Source organism: Heteronotia binoei, chromosome 17 (genome assembly GCF_032191835.1).
Source record: "Heteronotia binoei isolate CCM8104 ecotype False Entrance Well chromosome 17, APGP_CSIRO_Hbin_v1, whole genome shotgun sequence".
In the NCBI taxonomy this organism is placed as follows: domain Eukaryota; kingdom Metazoa; phylum Chordata; class Lepidosauria; order Squamata; family Gekkonidae; genus Heteronotia; species Heteronotia binoei.
The window spans coordinates 51,736,124-51,757,116 of NC_083239.1; the positions used below are offsets into that span (position 1 = coordinate 51,736,124).

General features: G+C 51.7%; 1 protein-coding gene across 1 annotated transcript in view; it reads left to right on the forward strand.

Moving 5' to 3' along the window:
- The first annotated feature begins 2,679 nt into the window (after positions 1-2,679).
- The window catches only part of LOC132585893 (protein jagged-1b-like), a 47,373-nt gene continuing 29,059 nt past the window's right edge, over positions 2,680-20,993 (forward strand). Inside the window, exons 1-3 of the mRNA XM_060257769.1 lie at positions 2,680-2,784; positions 6,559-6,888; positions 11,823-12,125. Coding sequence (XP_060113752.1) covers positions 2,680-2,784; positions 6,559-6,888; positions 11,823-12,125 — 738 coding nt within the window. The remainder of the gene's footprint in view (positions 2,785-6,558; positions 6,889-11,822; positions 12,126-20,993) is intronic.

The following is a 20,993-nucleotide window of genomic DNA, read 5'->3' on the forward strand; positions in this document are numbered from 1 at the left end:
TTTGGTGTAGTGGTTAAGAGCTGGGGACTCTAATCTGGGAGAACCTCCCCATGCAGCCGCTGGGTGACCTTGGGTCAGTCATGAGTCCTTTCAGAACTGTTCTCTCCACAGTGTTTCTCGAAAGAGCTCTCGCAACCCCACCTACCTCACGAGGAGGGTATCTGTTTGTGGGGAGAGGAAGGGAAGGGAAATTGTAAGGAAAATCTAAGCCTCTCAAGTGAAGGGCAGGGTATAAATCTCTCTTCTCTCTCCTTCTTTGCCTACACCCTAGTGCCTTTAGCTACAGTGGAAAAGAAATCAGCCAGGCAGCTGCTGCTAGTATGACATTAGCACTGGAAGGTCCATGTATTGGGGTTTTTTTATGCTTTCTGGGTAGCTGATAACACTAGGCCAGGCTAGCTAAGTCAGGGCAGTTTCCTCTCAAGTGGCAACCATTTTCCTTGCACCTTTCTTGACATTCCCCCTTCTGCCACCAGGGGGCCTTTGGGTTTTTTAAAAAAGGTATATCAATCACCAATGTTTTTTTAAGGCCTCCAAAACAACCCGTATCTATTGAGGGAAGGGGGCTGTCATGGGAAAGGAGACAGAGAAAATGTGGGGAAAATGTTTCTCCGGCAGCGGGCCTTCCAAAGGAAAGCAGCACTCTGTGGAGTAGCTCATCTCCTCTGCAGCACCTGGCAAACTCTTGAGTAAACCAATCTCTCTTTTTTTTTTTTGAGAATGTTAAGAGTGATTATTATTTTTTTTAATAAACTTTATTGTATGTGAACCGCATACAAACATACACATAAACAACATTCCACCATCTCCCACCCACCATCCACCACCCATTCGTACAAGAAGCTTGGGGGCTTAATTATATACAGTTTCTCTTTTCTATTTTCTCATAACAATTCCCATAATTTTGGCCCATACGTATATTGGCTCCCGAGTCTTTCTACATTCCTGTAAGTTTCCATCTCTTAACCTTGTAGTCAACATATCCATTTCAGCAGTTTCCAATAACTTTGATAAAAATTCTTCTTTATCAGGTCATTTGGAGATTTTCCAATATTTTGCATATAGAATTCTAGCAACTGTAATCATATGGAGGAGTAAACCAATCTCTGCGCTTACGCGACAACGACAACATACTATGCAGAGACCATGGCTCCAAATAACATACCAGACAATCTGCTGAGAACCAGGTAGTAGGTGACGGGAAAGATGTCAGCCTAAGACCCTGGAGAACTGCTGCTGCTCTTGAGTAGGCCGTACTGACATTGAGGGACTGAGATGGAACGTCGGAACATAAGTGAAGCCATGTTGTAACAGGCCAGTGGCCCATCCAGTCCAACAGCTGGTGTCACACAGTGGCCAAAAAACCCAGGGGCCATCAGGAGGTCCATCAGTGGGGCGAGGACACTAGAAGTCCTCACACTGTTGCCCCTCCACCAAGCACCAAGAATACAGATCATCCCTGCCGCAGACAACATAAGAGAAGCCCTGTTGGATCAGGCCAATGGCCCATCCAGTCCAACACTCTGTGTCACACAGTGGCCAAAAAAACCCAGGTGCCATCAGGAGGTCCATCAGTGGGGCCAGGACACTAGAAGCCCTCCCACTGTGCCCCCTCAAGCAAAAAGAGTACAGAGCATCACTTGCCCCAGACAGAAGAACATAAGAGAAGCCCTGTTGTATCAGGCCAATGGCTTCTCCAGTCCAACACTCTGTCATACAGTGGCCAAAGAAACCAGGTGCCATCAGGAGGTCCATCAGTGGGACCAGGACACTAGAAGTCCTCACACTGTGCCCACTCAAGCACCAAGAATACCGAGCATCACTGCCCCAGACAGAAGAACATAAGAGAAGCCCTGTTGGATCAGTGGCTATGACCAGGTGCCATCAGGAGGTCCACCAGTGGGGCCAAAAGCCCTCCCACTGTGCCCCCAAGCACCCAGAATACAGAACATCACTGCCCCAGACATAAGAACATAAGAGAAGCCCTGTTGGATCAGGCCAATGGCCCATCCAGTCCAACACTGTGTCACACATAAGAACATAAGAGAAGCCCTGTTGGATCAGGCCAATGGCCCATCCAGTCCAACACTCTGTGTCACAGAAGAACATAAGAGAAGCCATGTTGGATCAGGCCAATGGCCCATACAGTCCAACACTCTGTGTCACATAAGAACATAAGAGAAGCCATGTGTCACACAGTGGCCAATATATGTGTGTGTGTGTGTATATATGTATACACACACACAAATAAGACTCTTGAATAAGACTCAAGAAAATATGTACCTAAAATATTGTTGTAAATATTTAAAATTGTTTTGGTATTATATGTATTAGTAAAAAAAATCCTCACAGAGTGTTCTATATTTATTTGCCTATTTATACCTGCGAGCTCTCTATCTTGACATGTTTGAAAGGGGCGGCAGAGGCTCTTTTTTTCCGCCAGCGACCAGCAGAGGGAGCCTGCGCCCTGCCTCTCTTGCTCCAGCCGGCTTCACAGGCGTGGGAACTCCGCTTGCAGGGAACCGACTTGACACGGGATGCCAAGAGGCAAGCGTGCCCACGAGTCTGAGTCAGCCTTGTCAGAGAGCTGCGTTGGGGGGCGGGCCATCCCCTCTGCGGGAATAAACAAGACTCTCGGGGGGGGGGGCCCTGCCAGAACAGCATTTTGGCGCAGCAGACATGGTCCAGCGCTCCACTGGGCAGCCCAGTGCCTTTCGTAACGTGAGAACGGGGCGAGGATCTGCTCCCGGTGTCCGGAGAAGCAGGAGCTGCAGCGCAGGCAAGGTAAGGCAAGGAGTCCAATGGGGAGTCTTCGGGGTCTCACCAGACTCCCGTCTTATTTTTTTCTTGATGATGAGGGAGGGGGCAGCTTCTGGGTGGCACCGAGCTCTTCGACGCCAGGCCCCCCTTCCCGTGTCGGCTCCCCACAAGGCGGCTGCGGAAGGGCCGTCTCGGAATGGCTGGTAGGGTTGCCAAGTCCAATTCAAGAGCTATCTGGGGACTTTGGGGGTGGAGCCAGGATCAAGGTTGAGACAAGCATGACTGAACTCCAAGGGGAGTTCTGGCCTCACATTTAAAGGGACTGCACACCTTTTAAATGCCTTTCGTCCACTGGAAACAATGACGGAGAGGGGCACCTTCTTTGGGGGCTCATAGGATTGGACCCCTTGGTCCAATCCTTTTGAAACTTGGAGGGTGTTTTGAGGAGAGGCCCCAGATGCTATGCTGCAGATTTGGTACCTCTATCTTAAAAAACAGGGCCCCCATCAGAGCCCCAGATACCCACGGATCAATTCCCCATTATACCCTATGGGAATCGTTCTCCATAGGGAATACTGGAGTGCCCATCAGACATCCCCCCCCCTTTCTGGTGACCCTGAAGGGGGGGCTTCCAAACTGGGGGATTCCCTGCCCCCACCTGGAAATTCCCAATAATTAATAATGGGATCACAGTGGAGATAACGTTACCAAAAAACAAACAGCATAACTGTGATGTAAATAGACTTTTTAATCCACAGTATAATTTTTAATATGCTTTTTAATATACAGTATAATTACTTTCGAATTTACATACTTTTAAAATATAAAACTCCTTTTAGATTTACAAATCTCTTTGATACAAAAATCCACAGGGACAACCATCAAAAGCAATTAAACAAATTTTAACAGAGCCCATGGTGATTTAGTAGCATCCAAGTAACTAATGACAATAACAGATGCGTTTTGTGTTGTCACTTCATCAGTATTGCTAATGTCTTCCTCTTGTTTGTTGTACACAATGGAGTAAGCCAGTTTCTTTTACTAAAAGCCTGTGCAAAGCCTTTCCATTTCATTGCTGGCCAAAACCCTCTCCGGACATACTGGAGACTTCATGAAGGAACCACCAATAACAACCTTGATCAGAGTTTTGATATTTCAAACCCAAGTCAAGAACTATCTGGGGACTTTGGGGGTGGAGCCAGGAGCAAGGGTGTGGCAAGCATCACTGAACTCCAAAGGGAATTCTAGCCATCACATTTAAAGGGACCGCACACCTTTTAAATGCCTTCCCTCCATTTGGAAATAAGGATAGGGGGATCATAGAATTGGGCCCCCTGGTCCAATCTTTTTGAAATTTGGAGGGTGTTTTGGGGAGAGGCACTGGATGCTATGCTGCAAATTTGGTGCCTCTACCCCAAAAAACTGCCTCCCCTCAGGCCCCAGATACCCACGGATCAATTTTCCGTTATACCCCTATGGGAATCCGTCTCCATAGGGAATACTGGGGTGCCCAGCAGACATTCCCCTCCGCCCCCCGCTTTCTGATGACCCTGAAGGTGGGGGAAGGCCTCCAAGCTAGGGGATCCCCTGCCCCCACCTGGGGATTGGCGACCCTAGTTATTTGTAATTTTAAGATCCAAGCAGGCAGCCGTGTTGGTCTGAAGAGGTTGACCAAAGCAGGAGTCAAGTGGCACCTTTAAGCCCAATCAATTATTATTGAGAACGTTTCAGGCGCTCTTAAGCATACTTCATCCGATGAGGAATCCGGCACAGTGAGCAAAGCCACAGAGAGCTGAGCAGAGCCATACATAGCTGGTAGGCAGTGTATGTATGGCTCTGCTCAGCTCTGTGTGACTTTGTTCACTGCGCTGGATTCCTCGCCTGATGAAGTGAACATAAGAACATAAGAGAAGCCATGCTGGATCAGGCCAATGGCCCATCCAGTCCAACACTCTGTGTCACAGAAGAACATAAGGGAAGCCATGTTGGATCAGGCCAGTGGCCCATCCAGTCCAACACTCTGTGTCACAGAAGAACATAAGAGAAGCCAGGTTGGATCAGGCCAATGGCCCATCCAGTCCAGCACTCAGTGTCACAGAAGAACATAAGAGAATCCATGTTGGATCAGGCCAGTGGCCCCATCCAGTCCAACACTCTGTGTCACATAAGAACATAAGAGAAGCCCTGTTGGATCAGGCCAAAGGCCCATCCAGTCCAGCACTCTGTGTCACAGAAGAACATAAGAGAAACCATGTTGGATCAGGCCAAAGGCCCATCCAGTCCAACACTCTGTGTCACAGAAGAATATAAGAGAAGCCATGTTGGATCAGGTCAATGGCCCATCCAGTCCAACACTCTGTGTCACAGAAGAATATAAGAGAAGCCATGTTGGATCAGGCCAAAGGCCCATCCAGTCCAACACTCTGTCACAGAAGAACATTAGAGAATCCATGTTGGATCAGGCCAATGGAACATCCAGTCCAACACTCTGTGTCACAGAAGAACATAAGAGAAGCCAAAGGCCCATCCAGTCCAACACTCTGTGTCACAGAAGAATATAAGAGAAGCCATGTTGGATCAGGCCAAAGGCCCATCCAGTCCAACACTCTGTCACAGAAGAATATAAGAGAAGCCATGTTGGATCAGGTCAATGGCCCATCCAGTCCAACACTCTGTCAAAGAAGAACATAAGAGAAGCCATGTTGGATCAGGCCAAAGGCCCATCCAGTCCAACACTCTGGGTCACAGAAGAACATTAGAGAATCCATGTTGGATCAGGCCAATGGAACATCCAGTCCAACACTCTGTGTCACAGAAGAACATAAGAGAAGCCATGTTGGATCAGGCCAAAAGCCCATCCAGTCCAACACTCTGGGTCACACAGTGGCCAATATATGTGTGTGTGTGTACACACACACACATATATACATACATATATACACATGCATATATACACTTGAAGCTGTCTATGCTTGGTTTGGTGTAGTGGTTAAGTGTGCAGACTCTTATCTGGGAAAACCAGGTTTGATTCCCCACTCCTCCACTTGCACCTGCTGGCATGGCCTTGGGTCAGTCATGGCTCTCGCAGGAGTTGTCCTTGAAAGGGCAGCTGCTGTGAGAGCCCTCTCCAGCCCCACCCACCTCACAGGGTGTCTGTTGTGGGGGAGGAAGGTAAAGGAGATTGTGAGCCGCTCTGAGACTCTTCGGAGTGGAGGGCGGGATATAAATCCAATATCTTCTTCTTCTTCTTCTTCTTCTTCTTCTTCTTCTTCTTCTTCTTCTTCTTCTTCTTCTTCTTCTTCTTCTTCTTCTTCTTCTTCACAGAAGAACATTAGAGAATCCATGTTGGAGCAGGCCAATGGCCCATCCAGTCCAACACTCTGGGTCACACAGTGGCCAATATATGTGTGTGTGTGTACACACACACACATATATACATACATATATACACATGCATATATACACTTGAAGCTGTGTATGCTTGTAGCCGCCACCACCTCCTGCGGCAGTGAATTCCACATGTTAATCATCACCCTTTGGGTGAAGAATGACTTCCTTTTTAACCTGACTGCTCAGCAATTTCATTGAATACCCACGAGTTAACTTTGCTTCAGAGAGCGCAGGAAAACTGACGTTCTCAATAAAAACGGGTTGGGCTTAAAGGTGCCACTTGACTCCTGCTTTGTTCAACCGCCGGGGGATTGGCAACCCCAACTGGGCTGCTGAAGCGCTGGAGGGGGGGGGCTGCGGGCGGCCTGCGGAACGCGCGGCCACTGGAGGAATCCGGTCCGGCTGCAGGGAGAGGCTGGTGCGGCGGCAGCGCCCCCTGCCGGCCGGGCCTCGCCTCGCTCCGCCCGCCCGGCGCTCATTGGCAGCGGGGCGCGGGCGGCCACTCCCCCGGCGTGCAGGAGCGAGGCCGGGCTGGGGCTGGCGGGAGCGGCGGGCAGAGGGAGCGCGGAGCGGCTACGGGCTGGAGCTCTGGCTGGAGCTGGGCTGCAGGTGGCCGCCGGGCGCTGCCCGCCCTTCCGGCTCCCTGGACGCCCAGCGGGCGAGACAATGAGGCTGGGCGCGCCGCGCTGGGTCCCCGCGCTACTCCTGCTGCTGCTGCTGCTGCACCCGCGACTCCAGGTGAGGTCGGCTGGGGGGACGCGCCGCTCGCCTTTGCCTCCATGCAGTGGCGGGCCGGCTCTGAAAACGTGGGGGGCCAGCAGACAAAGACGCCTTCCCCCCAAGCTCTGGGGCCATCGTCTCTTTTTCTTTATAAGAAAATGTTCCCCCCCAAAAATACAGGAGTGGGGTGGGGGAAAAGGTGCAAGGACAACTTTTGCAAAAATTAACATTCGTGTCCATTTGCTTCCCGGTTGAAATAAGCAACGCGGCGTCAGTTTTAGGGGCAAGTTGGCAGCCGTGTGGGTGTGAAGTCGAAGGACAAAATAGGAGTGAAGTGGCACCTTTAAGACCAGCTTAGTTTTATTCAGAACGTACGCTTTCGTGCGCTCTCTAAGATGGGAAATCTTCTGAGATGTAAAGACCTTTTGGCCCAGGCTTAATGCAATATATGCAGGGGTGGCCCGCGGTAGCTCTCCAGATGTGTTTTTTGCCTACAACTCCCATCACCCCCAGCCAGCATGGCCAATGGCTGGGGCTGATGGGAGTTGTAGGCAAAAAAAAAACCTCTGAAGAACTACCCTTGGCCACCCCTGCAATATAGTCATTAACAGACATTCTCACATTTTGAGATCTTACGGTGGTATTGCTTTTTGCATGCCCATGCTACTCAGCTCAAAGGTTTGCTCAGGTTGTTAATTCGACTGTTCTGTCATTGAATCTTGAATTTGTACCATTTTGCATTGCTAAACCGGATAATTTTGCTATACTGTCGTTGGACCTTAAATTTGTACCAGTTTGCCTTCTGAGCCGCTGCCTACCAGCTGTGTGGGGCTCTGCTCACTGCACCGGAGTCGGATGAAGTGTGCTTAAGAGAGCGCACGAAAGCTGACTGTTCTGAATAAAACTAGGTTGGTCTTAAAGGTTGCCACTTGACTCCTGTTTAGTTTTAGGGGCGTTGCAGGAATGAAATGTTGGGGCTTCTGTTGTATTCTCAAGCCACGAGAAAAGCGTAGCTAGCGTTTTGAACAGATGATGCGGGGGGGGGGCTCACAGCTCCCTGCGGCTGCAGCCCCTGCACCACGCCTCCCTCCCTCCCCCTTGCTAGAGAGACAGGGGCTCGGGGCCATCGCCAGGATTTTAAAAGTCAGGAAAGGAAAGGGAAAGGTCCCCTGTGCATTCATGGCAGACTTTTTACGGGGTGGTTTACCCTTGCCTTCCCTGGTCATACACTTTCCCCCCAGCAAGCTGGGGACTCCTTTTACCCACCTCGGAAGGATGGAAGGCTGAGTCAACCTGGAGCTGGCTACCTAAACCCAGCTTCCGCCGGGGATCGAACTCAGGTTGTGAGCAGAGCTTAGGACTGCAGTACTGCAGCTTTAACACTCTGCACCGCGGGGCTCTTAACCGAATGGGATGTGTGCCTAAATTGCTTAGCCTGCTGGGAAACGAAAGTTGCCATTGCCTTCCCCAGTCGTCTCCACTTTCCCCCCAGCAAGCTGGGGACTCAGTCGACCGACCTCGGAAGGATGGAAGGCTGAGTCAACCTCGAGCCGGCTACCTGAAAACCCAGCTTCCGCCAGGGATCGAACGCAGGTCGTGAGCAGAGCTTAGGACTACAGTACTGCAGCTTTAACACTCTCCGCCACGGGGCTCTTTTTAAAAGTCCGGGGGCGCCCTTTCTCATCCACTGTGCGGCTTGCCCCTTCTCAAAGTGGCAGCCAACCCTAAAACTTCGGGGACCCACCCCTAAAACAAGAAGGGATGGCACGTTGCGTGCAAGCTGGGAGATTCTTTCCAACTCCCCCTCCCCCAGTCCATCCCCCATAGCTTTCTCTGTCTCCCACCTCTCCACCTGCTTCAGTGCACTGTGCCCTATTCGGCTCTCCCGGCTTGGGCTGCTGCTCATGACAAACGGCTACACCTTGGACGGCTCCCCAAAAGTCAGGGGGGCGAGCTTGGAATTCGGGGGGAGCAATGCCCTCACAGGCCCCCCCTGTGGCTACAGGCCTGCAGGGGCTTTTCTGGGGTGCCCCCCCAGGTTCAAACTGGGGGAGCGAAAGGGGGCATGCTCCAGCACCCCCCTGGAGGGATTTAGGGTGTCCCTGTCTTGTCCATGGAGGGCGCCGTGCTAAGAAGCCCCTGTCCCCCCCCCCCATAACCGCACCTCCCCTGCTGTGAAGAACTCGCTGGGCTCCACCCCAGAGGTAGCTGCAGGCAGGGAGTTCATGAGCGCCCCAGTTCCAGAGGCTGTTTCCCAGGCAGCCGGTTTGGGAAGCTTTTTGCCCAGAGTTGGTCTTCCTTAGGGGCAAGGTGGAAGAAGGCAGGTTGTGCGCTCAGGAGGCGGGTTTGGAAAGGCCCAGTGGGGGAAAGAGAGAGGGAGAAGCTGGGATCCATGGGAATTCCAACCCGGCTGGGAATTTTCCTGTGCAGAAAGACAAGCAACCCGCCCCCCTCCAGATCTGATGCAGAAAAGTTTCCTGGGTGGATTGGGGCCCCCTGATAGTTCAAGGGAGGGGTGCCCCGTGGCATTTCCCCCAGTTCCGGGCCTTTGTTTTGTCTTGCCCGGCGTTTCCCGCTAGGATGTGGGTTTCATCGTGTTGTTAAAATCTCCCATTTTTATTTGGGTTCCCCACTGCCAAGTGTCGATTTTGGACCCCCTCAGGTTTGCAGAAGGGGGAGGTCTGGCCGGGTAGGTGGTCCGGGCTCCTCTATGGACCCTGGGACTTGGCAGCCATACCCTTGAAGCGTCACATCTGGCGCAGGCGAGAGAGAAAGCAGGCGGAGAACTCCCTGAGAACTGGCAAACTTCGGCCGAAGGGCAGAGCAGGGGTGAGAGCTTCCATTAGATCATTCCACCAACGCCCTGGGCCGCCACCCTGGGGAAGGTGGATTTTCTGGGATGGGGGTGGGGGGGGCAGCCAGTCCACCTTCCTGAACCAGGAGGGAAGAGAGGGCGGAGTGGGTGAGAGGAATTGACCCCCCCCTCCAGGCCACGCTATGCTTCAATTTACCTATACATCTTTCTTCTCCTCCTCCTCTTCTTCTTCTCCTTCTCCTCTTCTTCTTCTACGCTATGCTTCTATTTACCTATAAATCTTTCTTCTCCTCCTCCTCCTCTTCTTCTACGCTATGCTTCAATTTCCTAAAAATCTTTCTTCTCCTTCTCCTCCTCCTCTTCTTCGTCTCCTCCTATTCTTCTACGCTACGCTTCTATTTACCTATAAATCTTTCTTCTCCTCCTTCTTCTCTTCTTCTTCTTCTCCACTATGCTTCTATTTACCTATAAATCTACAGTCTTTTTCTACGCTATGCTTCTATTTACCCATAAATCTACAGTCTTCTTCTATGCTACACTTCTATTTACCTATAAATCTTTCTTCTCCTCCTCCTTCTTCTCCTCTTCCTCCTCTTCTTCTTTTACACTATGCTTCTATTTACCTATAAATCTACAGTCTTTTTCTACGCTATGCTTCTATTTACCCATAAATCTACAGTCTTCTTCTATGCTACACTTCTATTTACCTATAAATCTTTCTTCTCCTTCTTCTCCTCTTCTTCTTCTACACTATGCTTCTATTTACCTATAAATCTGCGGTCTTCTTCCAGTTAGCACAACCCCATCTGTGAAGCTTGTGCAGTTTGGGCTGGCCAGCGAAGGAACCTCTCTCTGCACATGTTCAGAGGCACAAAAACATAACACAGAGAAACACAAGTGGATGGGGGTGGGCCACGTTATCACCTTCTGAATCTGAAGCCCTCCCCTCTGATGTCAGATGTGCGTTGGCTACCATGACTGGTGTGTGCACTCTGCACAGGCTCAGAGGCTCCCGTGACGGACTTGACACGCACCCGTGCTGTTGGAGCCCTGGTACACAGGATAGGTCATGGGCCGTATTCTGATTAGTTAGCTCATCCACAGCCAGACTTGGGAGACTTTTCGAACTTCCAGAGTGCGTGGTCTTGGGTTCAAATCCAGACATGTCAGGGGGGAAATAAGTAGAACCTTTACAAATAGATGTGTATGTGTTTCCAGTGATCAATAATATTGGGGTAGGTGGGTAGAGCAAGACCCCCGTGGCGCAGAGTGGTAAAGCTGCAGTACTGTAGTCGAAACCCTCTGCTCACGCCCTGAGTTCAGTCCTAGTGGAAGCTGGATTCAGGTAGCCGGCTCCAGGTTGACAGCCTTCCAAGGTCGGTCAAATGAGCCCCAGCTTCCTGGGGGGAAAGTGTAGATGACTGGGGAAGGCAATGGCAAACCACCCTGTAAAAAGTCTGCCGTGAAAACGTTGCGACTGGTGCTTGCACAGGGGACTACCTTTACCTTTTAAGTGGATAGAGCAGGGCTAGATCCCAGCATCACAAGAAAGGTATGCTAAAAGGTATTCCTGCCTAGCTGTGATGTAGGACAGAGAGGGGACACCGGCCTTTCATTTGCTGCCCCTCGCAGCCTCTTAATTAATTATCATATGGCATGGCGTGTAATATAGGCAGGAGATCCAAAGATGGTCCATCAGCTTTAAGTTCTAGCTCTTTTGTGGCGAGCGAGACTTATTTAGGGGGCTGAGAAAACCCTGAGAGATCTGTGATTGGCCCACGGTCACCCAGCTGGCTGCACGTGGAGAAGGTGCGGGGAATCGAACCTGGTTCTCCAGATTAGAGCCCCTCCGCTCTTTAACCATGACACCACACCTCCTCCAACCGCTACACCACGCTCTTTAACCGCTACCCCACACTCGCTTGGGAGGGGACCGCACCACCTCTCCTGCAACCACTACACCACACTGTCTTGGGACAGCCAATCCTGCTGAATGGGTGCTGAGTCTGCTCCAGCCAGGGGGCAATTCCATGCTGTCCTTCGGGGGGGGCGGTGGGAGGGCGGGAAGAGTCCAGTTGGACTTTCGGTGTGCGTCTCTCGGACTCTGCGTCACCCTCTCCCCACCGTGCCTCTGCAGGGCCTGGACGCCGCTGGCACCTTCGAGCTGCAGATCCGTTTTGTCCGCAATGAGAAGGGGGTGCTGGCGGACGGGCGGTGCTGCCGAGGAGCCCTGGAGCCGCCATGCCCCAGGACGGACCAGTGCCGGACTTTCTTCCGGGCCTGTCTGAAGGAATACCAGCTGCGGGTTCTCCCGGGAGGACCCTGTGTGCTCGGCGCTGCCGCCACGCCCGTCCTCGGAGGCAACGTCTTCTCGACCGGTCACCGGAAAGGCCCCGACTCTGCCCACAAGATGGTGGTTCGCTTTGATTTTGCCTGGCCGGTAAGAGACACACACACACACACACCTCGTCCGTCTTGTCTTGGTGGGTGAGAAGAGAGCAGCAGCAGTGGGAGCCTCCAGGCCGCCGAGGAATTGCACCTTCTGCACATGCCCAGAGGCACAGGGAGTGGTCATGGCTTACTGGCTGGGCATGCCAAAGGGGTCTTAGAGGTCATCTAGTCCAACCCCCTGCCTTGCTCAGGAATGCACAACCACCGCAGGTCTTGGGGGGGCAGACTCTGGGGGCATCTCCTGTTCAAAGGCTGTTGGGTTCCTGGTGCCAGAAATCCTCTTCCATCAGAAGAAGAAGATGATGATATTGGATTTATATCCCGCCCTATACTCTGAGTCTCAGAGCGGTCACAGTCTCCTTTATTTTCCCCTTCCACACATAACAGACATCCTGTGAGGTGGCTGCGGATGAGAGAGCTCTTACGGCAGCTGCCCTTTCAAGGACAACTCCTACGAGAGCTCTGGCTGACCCAAGGCCATTCCAGCAGGTGCCAGTGAAGGAGTGGGGAATCAAACCTCGTTCTCCCAGATAAGAGTCCGCACACTTAACCACTAACCAAACGAGATCAAGGGTCTCTGACATGATGCCTGCTGATATCTTTTCTGGGCTCTCCAAGTGTTGTTGGAGAGTAGGCGGGGCCAGGTGAGGCTTCTGATTGGCCCCTCGGGATTTGATTGGCTGTGCAGTTTTTTGCTGGGACGGCAGCGGCCACCACAGCACAAGGATCTTCACGATGGGGTTGAAGGTCAGCTGGGGCAGCCGTTTTGTGTCTGGCTCCGCCTCCCGCAGCACCCATTTTGTGCGCATGCCCACCAGGGCTGCCCGCAGGCTCAAAAAGATGGGGGATCTGGCGCAATACTCTAAGCTGTGGAGTCTTGTGAGCAAAAATTCTACTTTGTGAGCTCCTGGCATTAAAGTTGTGAGCAGCTGCATCAATGAGCTTGGTCTGGGGCCATTTTTCCTGAGCTAAGACGCAAACGTGTGAACCGGAGGCTAAAAAACGGTGAGCTAGCTCACAATAACTCAGCTTAGAGGGAACGCTGATCTAGTGTCCTGGCTCCACTGGTGGACCTCCTGATGGCACCTGTTTGACCACTGTGTGACACAGAGTGTTGGATTGGAGGGGCCATTGGCCTGATCCAACATGGCTTCTCTTATGTTCTTATGTCTGAGGCAGGGATGTTCTGTATTCTTAGTGCTTTGGGGGGGCAACAGTGGGAGGGCTTCTGGAGTTCTGGCCCAGCTGGTGGACCTCCTGAGGACGCCTGGTTTTTCTGGCTACTGTGTGACACAGAGTGTTGGACTGGATTGACCTGATACAACATGGCTTCTCTTATGTTCTTATATCTAGGGCAGGGATGCTCTATATTCTTGATGCTTGGGGGGTGGGCAGCAGTGGGAGGGCTTCTGGAGTTCTGGCCCAGCCAGTTGACCTCCTGTTGGCACCTGGTTTTTTTGGCCACTGTGTGACACAGAGTGATGGACTGGATGGGCCTCTGGCCTGATCCAACATGGCTTCTCTTATGTTCTTATGTGACACAGAATGTTGGACTGGATGGGCCACTGGCCTGATCCAACATGGCTTCCCTTATGTTCTTATGTGACAAAGAATGTTGGACTGGATGGGCTATTGGCCTGATCCAACATGGCTTCTCTTATGTTCTTATGTAACACAGAATGTTGGACTGGATGGGCCACTGGCCTGATCCAACATGGCTTCCCTTATGTTCTTATGTGACAAAGAATGTTGGACTGGATGGGCCATTGGCCTGTTCCGACATGGCTTCTCTTATGTTCTTATGTGACACAGAATGTTGGACTGGATGGGCCACTGGCCTGATCCAACATGGCTTCTCTTATGTTCTTATGTGACACAGAATGTTGGACTGGATGGGCCATTGGCCTGATCCAACATGGCTTCTCTTATGTTCTTATGTAACACAGAATGTTGGACTGGATGGGCCACTGGCCTGATCCAACATGGCTTCTCTTATGTTCTTATGTGACACAGAATGTTGGACTGGATGGGCCACTGGCCTGATCCGACAAGGCTTCTCTTATGTTCTTATGTGACAGAGAATGTTGGACTGGATAGGCCATTGGCCTTATCTAGCATGGCTTCTCTTATGTTCTTATGTACAGAGTGTTGGACTGGATGGGCCACTGGCCTGATCAAACATGGCTTCTCTTACGTTCTTATCCAAGGCACAGCCAAGTCCTTGGGGGTCAGCATTGAACTGAAACCAGTGTGTCCATCTGCGAGCGTCCCCATTTCACAGAACGCTTTACGGTGCGGTGGAATGCCCTGAGGAAGCTCTCAGTGAAACCTGAAAGTTCGTCTCATCCTACCCCAGATTACTGTACGCTTTCTCTCCAAAGCCGCCAGTCTTCTTGTGGTGATGATGCCAGGAGTGGGGGGGATGAGAGGAAAGCGGCAGTCTGGCATCAGAGCTGGCTTTTTTCCCCCTCCGGAGAGGGCCTCAGGTGCGCTGGAGAGAGAGGGGGCGGAGACGAGGCGGGAACCAACTGGACGTTGCTTGCATTCCCTTCTCCCTGGGGGCAGCTGGAGCAGATGCTGCGTCTTGGCCTGTCCGTCAGTCAGACTGCTGCGCTAACTGACTATTTAATGATTTATTGATCTTTGCCCCGTCGGTCCAGGCATCCCTCATTCCGGGGGCGGAGAGACGGAGCAGCATGTGTGTGATTCTCTGATTCTAATTAATTGGACTTGTGATGATAGGGTCCCACATGGGGGTCTGCAGGAGGTGCTTAAAGTGGCAGTCTCCAACCTTTTGGGCACCAGGGATCAGTTTTGTGGAAGACAATATTTCCACGGACCGGGGTGGGGGTGGGGCGATGGTTTCGGGATGATACTATTGTGCACTTTCTGTTAGTTTGGTGTGGTGGTTAAGTGCGCAGACTCTTATCTGGGAGAACCGGGTTGGATTCCCCACTCCTCCACTTGCAGCTGCTGGAATGGCCCTGGGTCAGCCAGAGCTCTCGCAGGAGTTGCCCTTGAAAGGTCAGCTGCTGTGAGAGCCAGTTTGGTGTAGTGGTTAAGTGCGCGGACTCTTATCTGGGAGAACCGGGTTGGATTCCCCACTCCTCCACCTGCACCTGCTGGAATGGCCTTGGGTCAGCCATAGCTCTGGCAGGAGTTGCCCTTGAAAGTGCAGCTGCTGTGAGAGCCAGTTTGGTGTAGTGGTTAAGTGTGCGGACTCTTATCTGGGAGAACAAGGTTGGATTCCCCACTCCTCCACTTGCAGCTGCTGGAATGGCCTTGGGTCAGCCATAGCTATCACAGAGTTGTCCTTCAAAGGGCAGCTGCTGTGAGAGCCAGTTTGGTGTGGTGGTTAAATGCGCAGACTCTTATCTGAGAGAACTGGGTTGGATTGCCCACTCCTCCACTTGCAGCTGCTGGAATGGCCTTGAGTCAGCCATAGCTCTCGCAGAGTTGTCCTTGAAAGGGCAGCTGCTGTGAGAACTCTTTCAGCCCCACCAACCTTACAGGGTGTCTGTTGTGGGGGGGGGAGGTAAAGGACCGAGGCTCCCCTCTTTGCCTCCTCTTCTCCATTTCTCCCCCCCCCCACGCACACACTCTTTGGCCCCCTTCTTGTCCTGTTCAGATCTGCTCCATCCCTCCGTAACTCTAGCTGGCAGGTTTCCTTTAAACCCCTATCCCTTTTTCTGCCTGGATCTTTTGGCCTGTGTGCCCTGAGGTTTCAAACAAGAGGAAAAAAAACAAGGCTCCTACCAGGCACGCTAGATAAGGAAGAAACACTTTGCACGTGCTCAGGAGCACTCTCTTCTTTGATGTGTTCTCTCATCGAGTTTTGCACTCCAGAACTGGTCCTGGGTTTTTTTCACCTGATACATCGTGACTCAAACTAATCCCCCAGGGCTTGGGGGGTTTTTTTGGGGGTGGTGGTGGAAGTGTGTCTTGGAACTGCCTCGGTTCTGTCCAAGCATTGTCTATTGTCGTCTTCCTCCCCCAAACTCCCCTGTCTCTGCTTCGCAGTAAAGTCTTTCCACCTGTGTCACACAGCCTGTACTTTTTGTTTGCCAGGCTGGCAGAATCCGCTCTCGCTTCCTGGTCCTTTGGGCACACTGTAAAAAGCTTCCCACCTTGGGGGTGCTTTGCTTTGAACAGACACACCCAGTCAACGTTCTGAGATCGGATCTCCCCAAACAGGCCCTGATAACTTGTCTGCTGAGGTCTGTGTTAAGCTGGCCTGGGTTTTGCCTGCTTTGGAACCTGGGGCTGGCCGTGAACCAGCGACCCATTTCTCTTCCTCGCAGTCCGGAAAGTTCTCTGAGCTGGGCTGAGCCATGACTCCCCCCGTTGTGAAATACACCCAGGAAGGAAGATCTGTTACTCCCACAGCCCTGGTTTTCTGGTCTCTGCTCTCTGTGGCTTGCTGTCTCTGTTTTGTTCTGATTTGTGCCTTTTGGAACACCTTGTTATAATTTTGCTGGTCACCGTCACACAGGGCTCTTTTTCTAGCAGGAGCTCCTCTGCATATTAGGCCACGTCCCCGACGTAGCCAATCCTCCAAGAGCTTAGAGAGCTTTTCGCACAGGGCCTACTGTAAGCTCCAGGAGGATTGGGTCCATCAGGGGGCGTGGCCTAATATGCAGAGGAGCTCCTGCTAGAAAAAGAGCCCCGTGTCGGGTGACTTGCAAGGATTTGCCACTCTTTGAGGTTTATCACTTTCCTTGGAGCCTCTAGGCCGGCCCATGCATGCCGTAAGATGTAACTCTAGGTAGCCGAGATACAAATTTTCAAAAGATACAGACAAACCCAATTAGAGATATTGAGGGGTTTTTTTTAACTTAAAACACAAACGTGCTTAAAGCTCTGACGTAATTTTGTTTCAAATAGAAAAGGTGGGGGAGTAGTGGGATTTGACAATGCAATTTTAAAAAGAAAACCTCAAGTAAAAGCACAAGGATCACAGCAGAAGCTAAAAATATAAAAATCTCTGAGCCTAGGGAAACATGAAATGGCTGGGTGTTGCAAGCCCCGCCCCCCTCCTAAAGTCTACTCAGATTGGCAACGGCTCTCTAGTGTAATATTCCCTTTTGGCTGTGAGTTCCCAGGTCAGAGTACTCACTGGGCACCAGTTCTCAGGTCCATTCAGCAGAGACAAGCTGGCTCAAAACATCGGCCCTTTATTTGCAAGGAGACAACTCCAGGAAATCTGAGCTTCAAGTGGCTGTACAAACGTTGGAAAGTAAAACTACTTGAGCTCCACTCCATTGTAATGCGTTGCAGCACAGACAAAGTTGCAAGGAAAACATGGAATGGATTTTCCATTAAAGTCTCTGGGCCCAGATAGACTGCTCCCAGTAGTCTATCTGGGCATGGAGACCTTTATGGAAAACCCATTTTGCATTTTCTTTGCAGCTTTGCATGCCCAGAGAGCCAGTTTGGTGTAGTGGTGAAGTGCGCGGACTCTTATCTGGGAGAACCGGGTTGGATTCCCCACTCCTCCACTTGCACCTGCTGGAATGGCCTTGGGTCAGCCGAAACTCTCACAGGAGTTGTCCATGAAAGGGCAGTTGCTGTGAGAGCCCTCTCAGCCCCACCCACCTCACAGGGTGTCTGTTGTGGGGAGAGAAGATATAGGAGTTTGTAAGCCGTTCTGAGTCTCTGATTCAGAGAGAAGGGCAGGGTATAAATCTGCCGTCGTCTTCTTCTTCCTGTTGAAGCTGGCAAAGGCAAGGCAGAAGGAGCTGGGAACTTTGGCATTCTAGGGTGAGGACAGGAGGAGTAAGGGGAGAACCGGGTTGGATTCCCCACTCCTCCACTTGCACCTGCTGGAATGGCCTTGGGTCAGCCGAAACTCTCACAGGAGTTGTCCATGAAAGGGCAGTTGCTGTGAGAGCCCTCTCAGCCCCACCCACCTCACAGGGTGTCTGTTGTGGGGAGAGAAGATATAGGAGTTTGTAAGCCGTTCTGAGTCTCTGATTCAGAGAGAAGGGCAGGGTATAAATCTGCCGTCGTCTTCTTCTTCCTGTTGAAGCTGGCAAAGGCAAGGCAGAAGGAGCTGGGAACTTTGGCATTCTAGGGTGAGGACAGGAGGAGTAAGGGGAGGGGAGAAAAGAGCCCATGGGCCTGATTAAAGCCCTGGGTGGGCCGGGTGTGGCCCATGGGCCATAAGTTTGACACCAGAGTGGGGGGATGTTGGATCCTCTTCTCTAACGCGACAAAATGCACGCGCGTTAACTCCCAAGGACGCACATGGCCAGCTGTTCCATGTGCTGCGCAGACTGGTTTTGAACCCTCCAGCGGGCCGTAGAAGAGCTGCAATTTCCACTGTCTCTTTTTGCCTAAAGATCAGACTCCCTTGTGGCTAGCAAGGCACCCTAACGCCTATAAAAGGTGCGCAGGACCTGGCCTGTGGAGCAAAGCGTCGGGAATTTGTGACCGGGGCGGACCTACGGGAAGTAATCCATGGCGTAAAGACTTTCATTTGGGTCATTTTGGAAGGAACACTGGGCTTTTTTCTGGTTTAAGGATAGGATGCGGAGCAACTGCGCAAGTATGCCTGTCCCAGAGACACTGGGTGGGGAAACCAACTGCTATGGAGAAGCAAGCCGCATGAATGAGCCCGGTCAGATCTGGGATTGGTCCACTGGGCATGTGCAGAGGGCCACATCCTCTGCATAGCTGCCCCCTTTCCCTCTGCACTCTCAACTGCTGTTAGGGTTGTCAATCCCCAGGTGGGGGCAGGGGATCCCCCCGGTTTGGAGGCCGTCCCCCCCGCTTCAGGGTCATCAGAAAGCGGGAGAAGGGGAGGGAAATGTCTGCTGGGAACTCTGTTATTCCCTATGGAGACTTATTCCCATAGAAAATAATGGAGAATTGATCCGCGAATACCTGGGGCTCTGGGGGGGACTGTTTTTTTGACGTAGAGGCACCAAATTTTCTGCACAGCATCCAGAGCCTCTCCCCAAAATACCTCCTAAGTTTTAAAAAGATTGGACCAGGGAGTCCAATTCTATGAGCCCCCAAAGAAGGTGCCCCTATCCTTCATTATTTCCTGTGGAAGGAAGGCATTTTAAAGTTGTGCGGTCCCTTGAAACATGATGGCCGGAACTCCTGTTAGAGTGCAATGATGCTTGTCACACCCTTGCTCCTGGCTCCACCCCCAAAGACTCCTGGCCCAACCCCCGAAGTCCCCAGATATTTCTTGAATTTGACTTGGCAACCCTAGTTGCTGCGGATATATCTTTGGAACCCGGGAACGAGCTTGATTTGTGAAACTGATGCTTTGAGCGACAGAACAGTGAGCTCTGCCAAGGCCCAGGCACGATGCGCTGGCCTTTTCCGGGGATTTCCAGCGCAAGGAAGGTGCAGGCAAGACTGCGGCTTTTTCCATTCCCTCCCCTCCCCCCAGCTCCCTGTGCGAACTCCGCCCAGCCCTCTCGGAAGGTGGGGCAAGCCAGAAGTGAGATCAGCAGATAAAATTGCTTAATTAAAGCTCTCTCTCCTTAAGCCCCGTGGCGCGGAGTGTTAAAGCTGCTGTACTGCAGTCCTAAGCTCTGCTCGCGACCCAAGTTCGATCCCCGGCGGAAGCTGGGTTTTCAGGTAGCCGGCTCGAGGTTGACTCAGCATTCCATCCTTCCGAGGTTGGTCAAATGAGGACCCAGCTTGCTGACCGTCGACTGGTCCCTGTTCATTCTCACAACAGCCCTGCGAGGTAGGCTAGGTTATGAGAGAGGGACTATCACGAGGTACGAGAGAGGGAGACGCATGAGAACTTCCTGGCCTTTCGGCCTCGGTCTTCCACACCCGAGCGCGACACTTTGAGCACGGCGGCAAGCTGTCTTTACCACACATCCCCACAAATGAGACTGGCTCCGTTGGCCCCAGCAAAAGAGAAGCAAGGAAATATGGGGAGACGTCTTCCTCGCTCTTTGCCAGGCTGACCTGCTCGGGCTGATCGAATTTCGCAACCCCAACTCCAGACGTATAATTTGGCCTTAATGAGCAGTGGGGGGGGGAGGGAGAAATCTGCATGCGACCACAACTTTGGTTTTACGCTTTGGTTTTACGCTTTGATCCCTTCCCGTCGGGCTGTTTCTGCAGTTGTTTCCCATTGCTTTAAACTCCAGCAACGGTGGTGGAAAGCGCCAAGTCATAGCTGACCCACGGGTAATGTTCCCTCTACGCTGAGTTAGTGTGAGCTATCTCACAGATTTTTCGCCTTCGGCTTACTCGTTTTTGTCTTAGCTCACGAAAAATGGCCCCGGAACAAACTTAATTCCTGCGGTTGAACAAAGCAGGAGTCAAGTGGCACCTTTAAGACCAACCAGTTTTTATTTAGAACGTCAGCTTTCGTGTGCGCTCTTAAGCACACTTCATCGGACAAGGAATCCAGCACAGTGAGCAAAGCCATACCGAGCTGAGCAGAGCCATACATAGCCGATAGGCAGTGGCCCAGAATGCAGCATGGTACAGATTTGAGAACCAATGACAGCGAAGTCAAACTGTCTGGTAGGCAGGGGCTTCGAATGTCAAATGGCACAATGACAGAATAGTCAAATTAACAAATTGAGCAGACCTGAGTAGCTCAGATCCAAGGTTTGGCTTTGCTCACTGTGCTGGATTCCTCGTCCGATGACGTGTGCTTAAGAGCACATGAAAGCTGACGTTCTCAATAAAAACGGGTTGGCCTTAAAGGTGCCACTTGACTCCTGCTTTGTTCAACTGCTTCAGACCAACACGGCTGCCCGCTTGGATCTCATTCCTGCAGTGGCTCGCAACTTTTAATGCCAGTAGCTCACACCTTTAATGTTAGTAGCCAGGGCTTTTCCTGTGGCAGGAACGCCTTTGCATATTAGGCTAC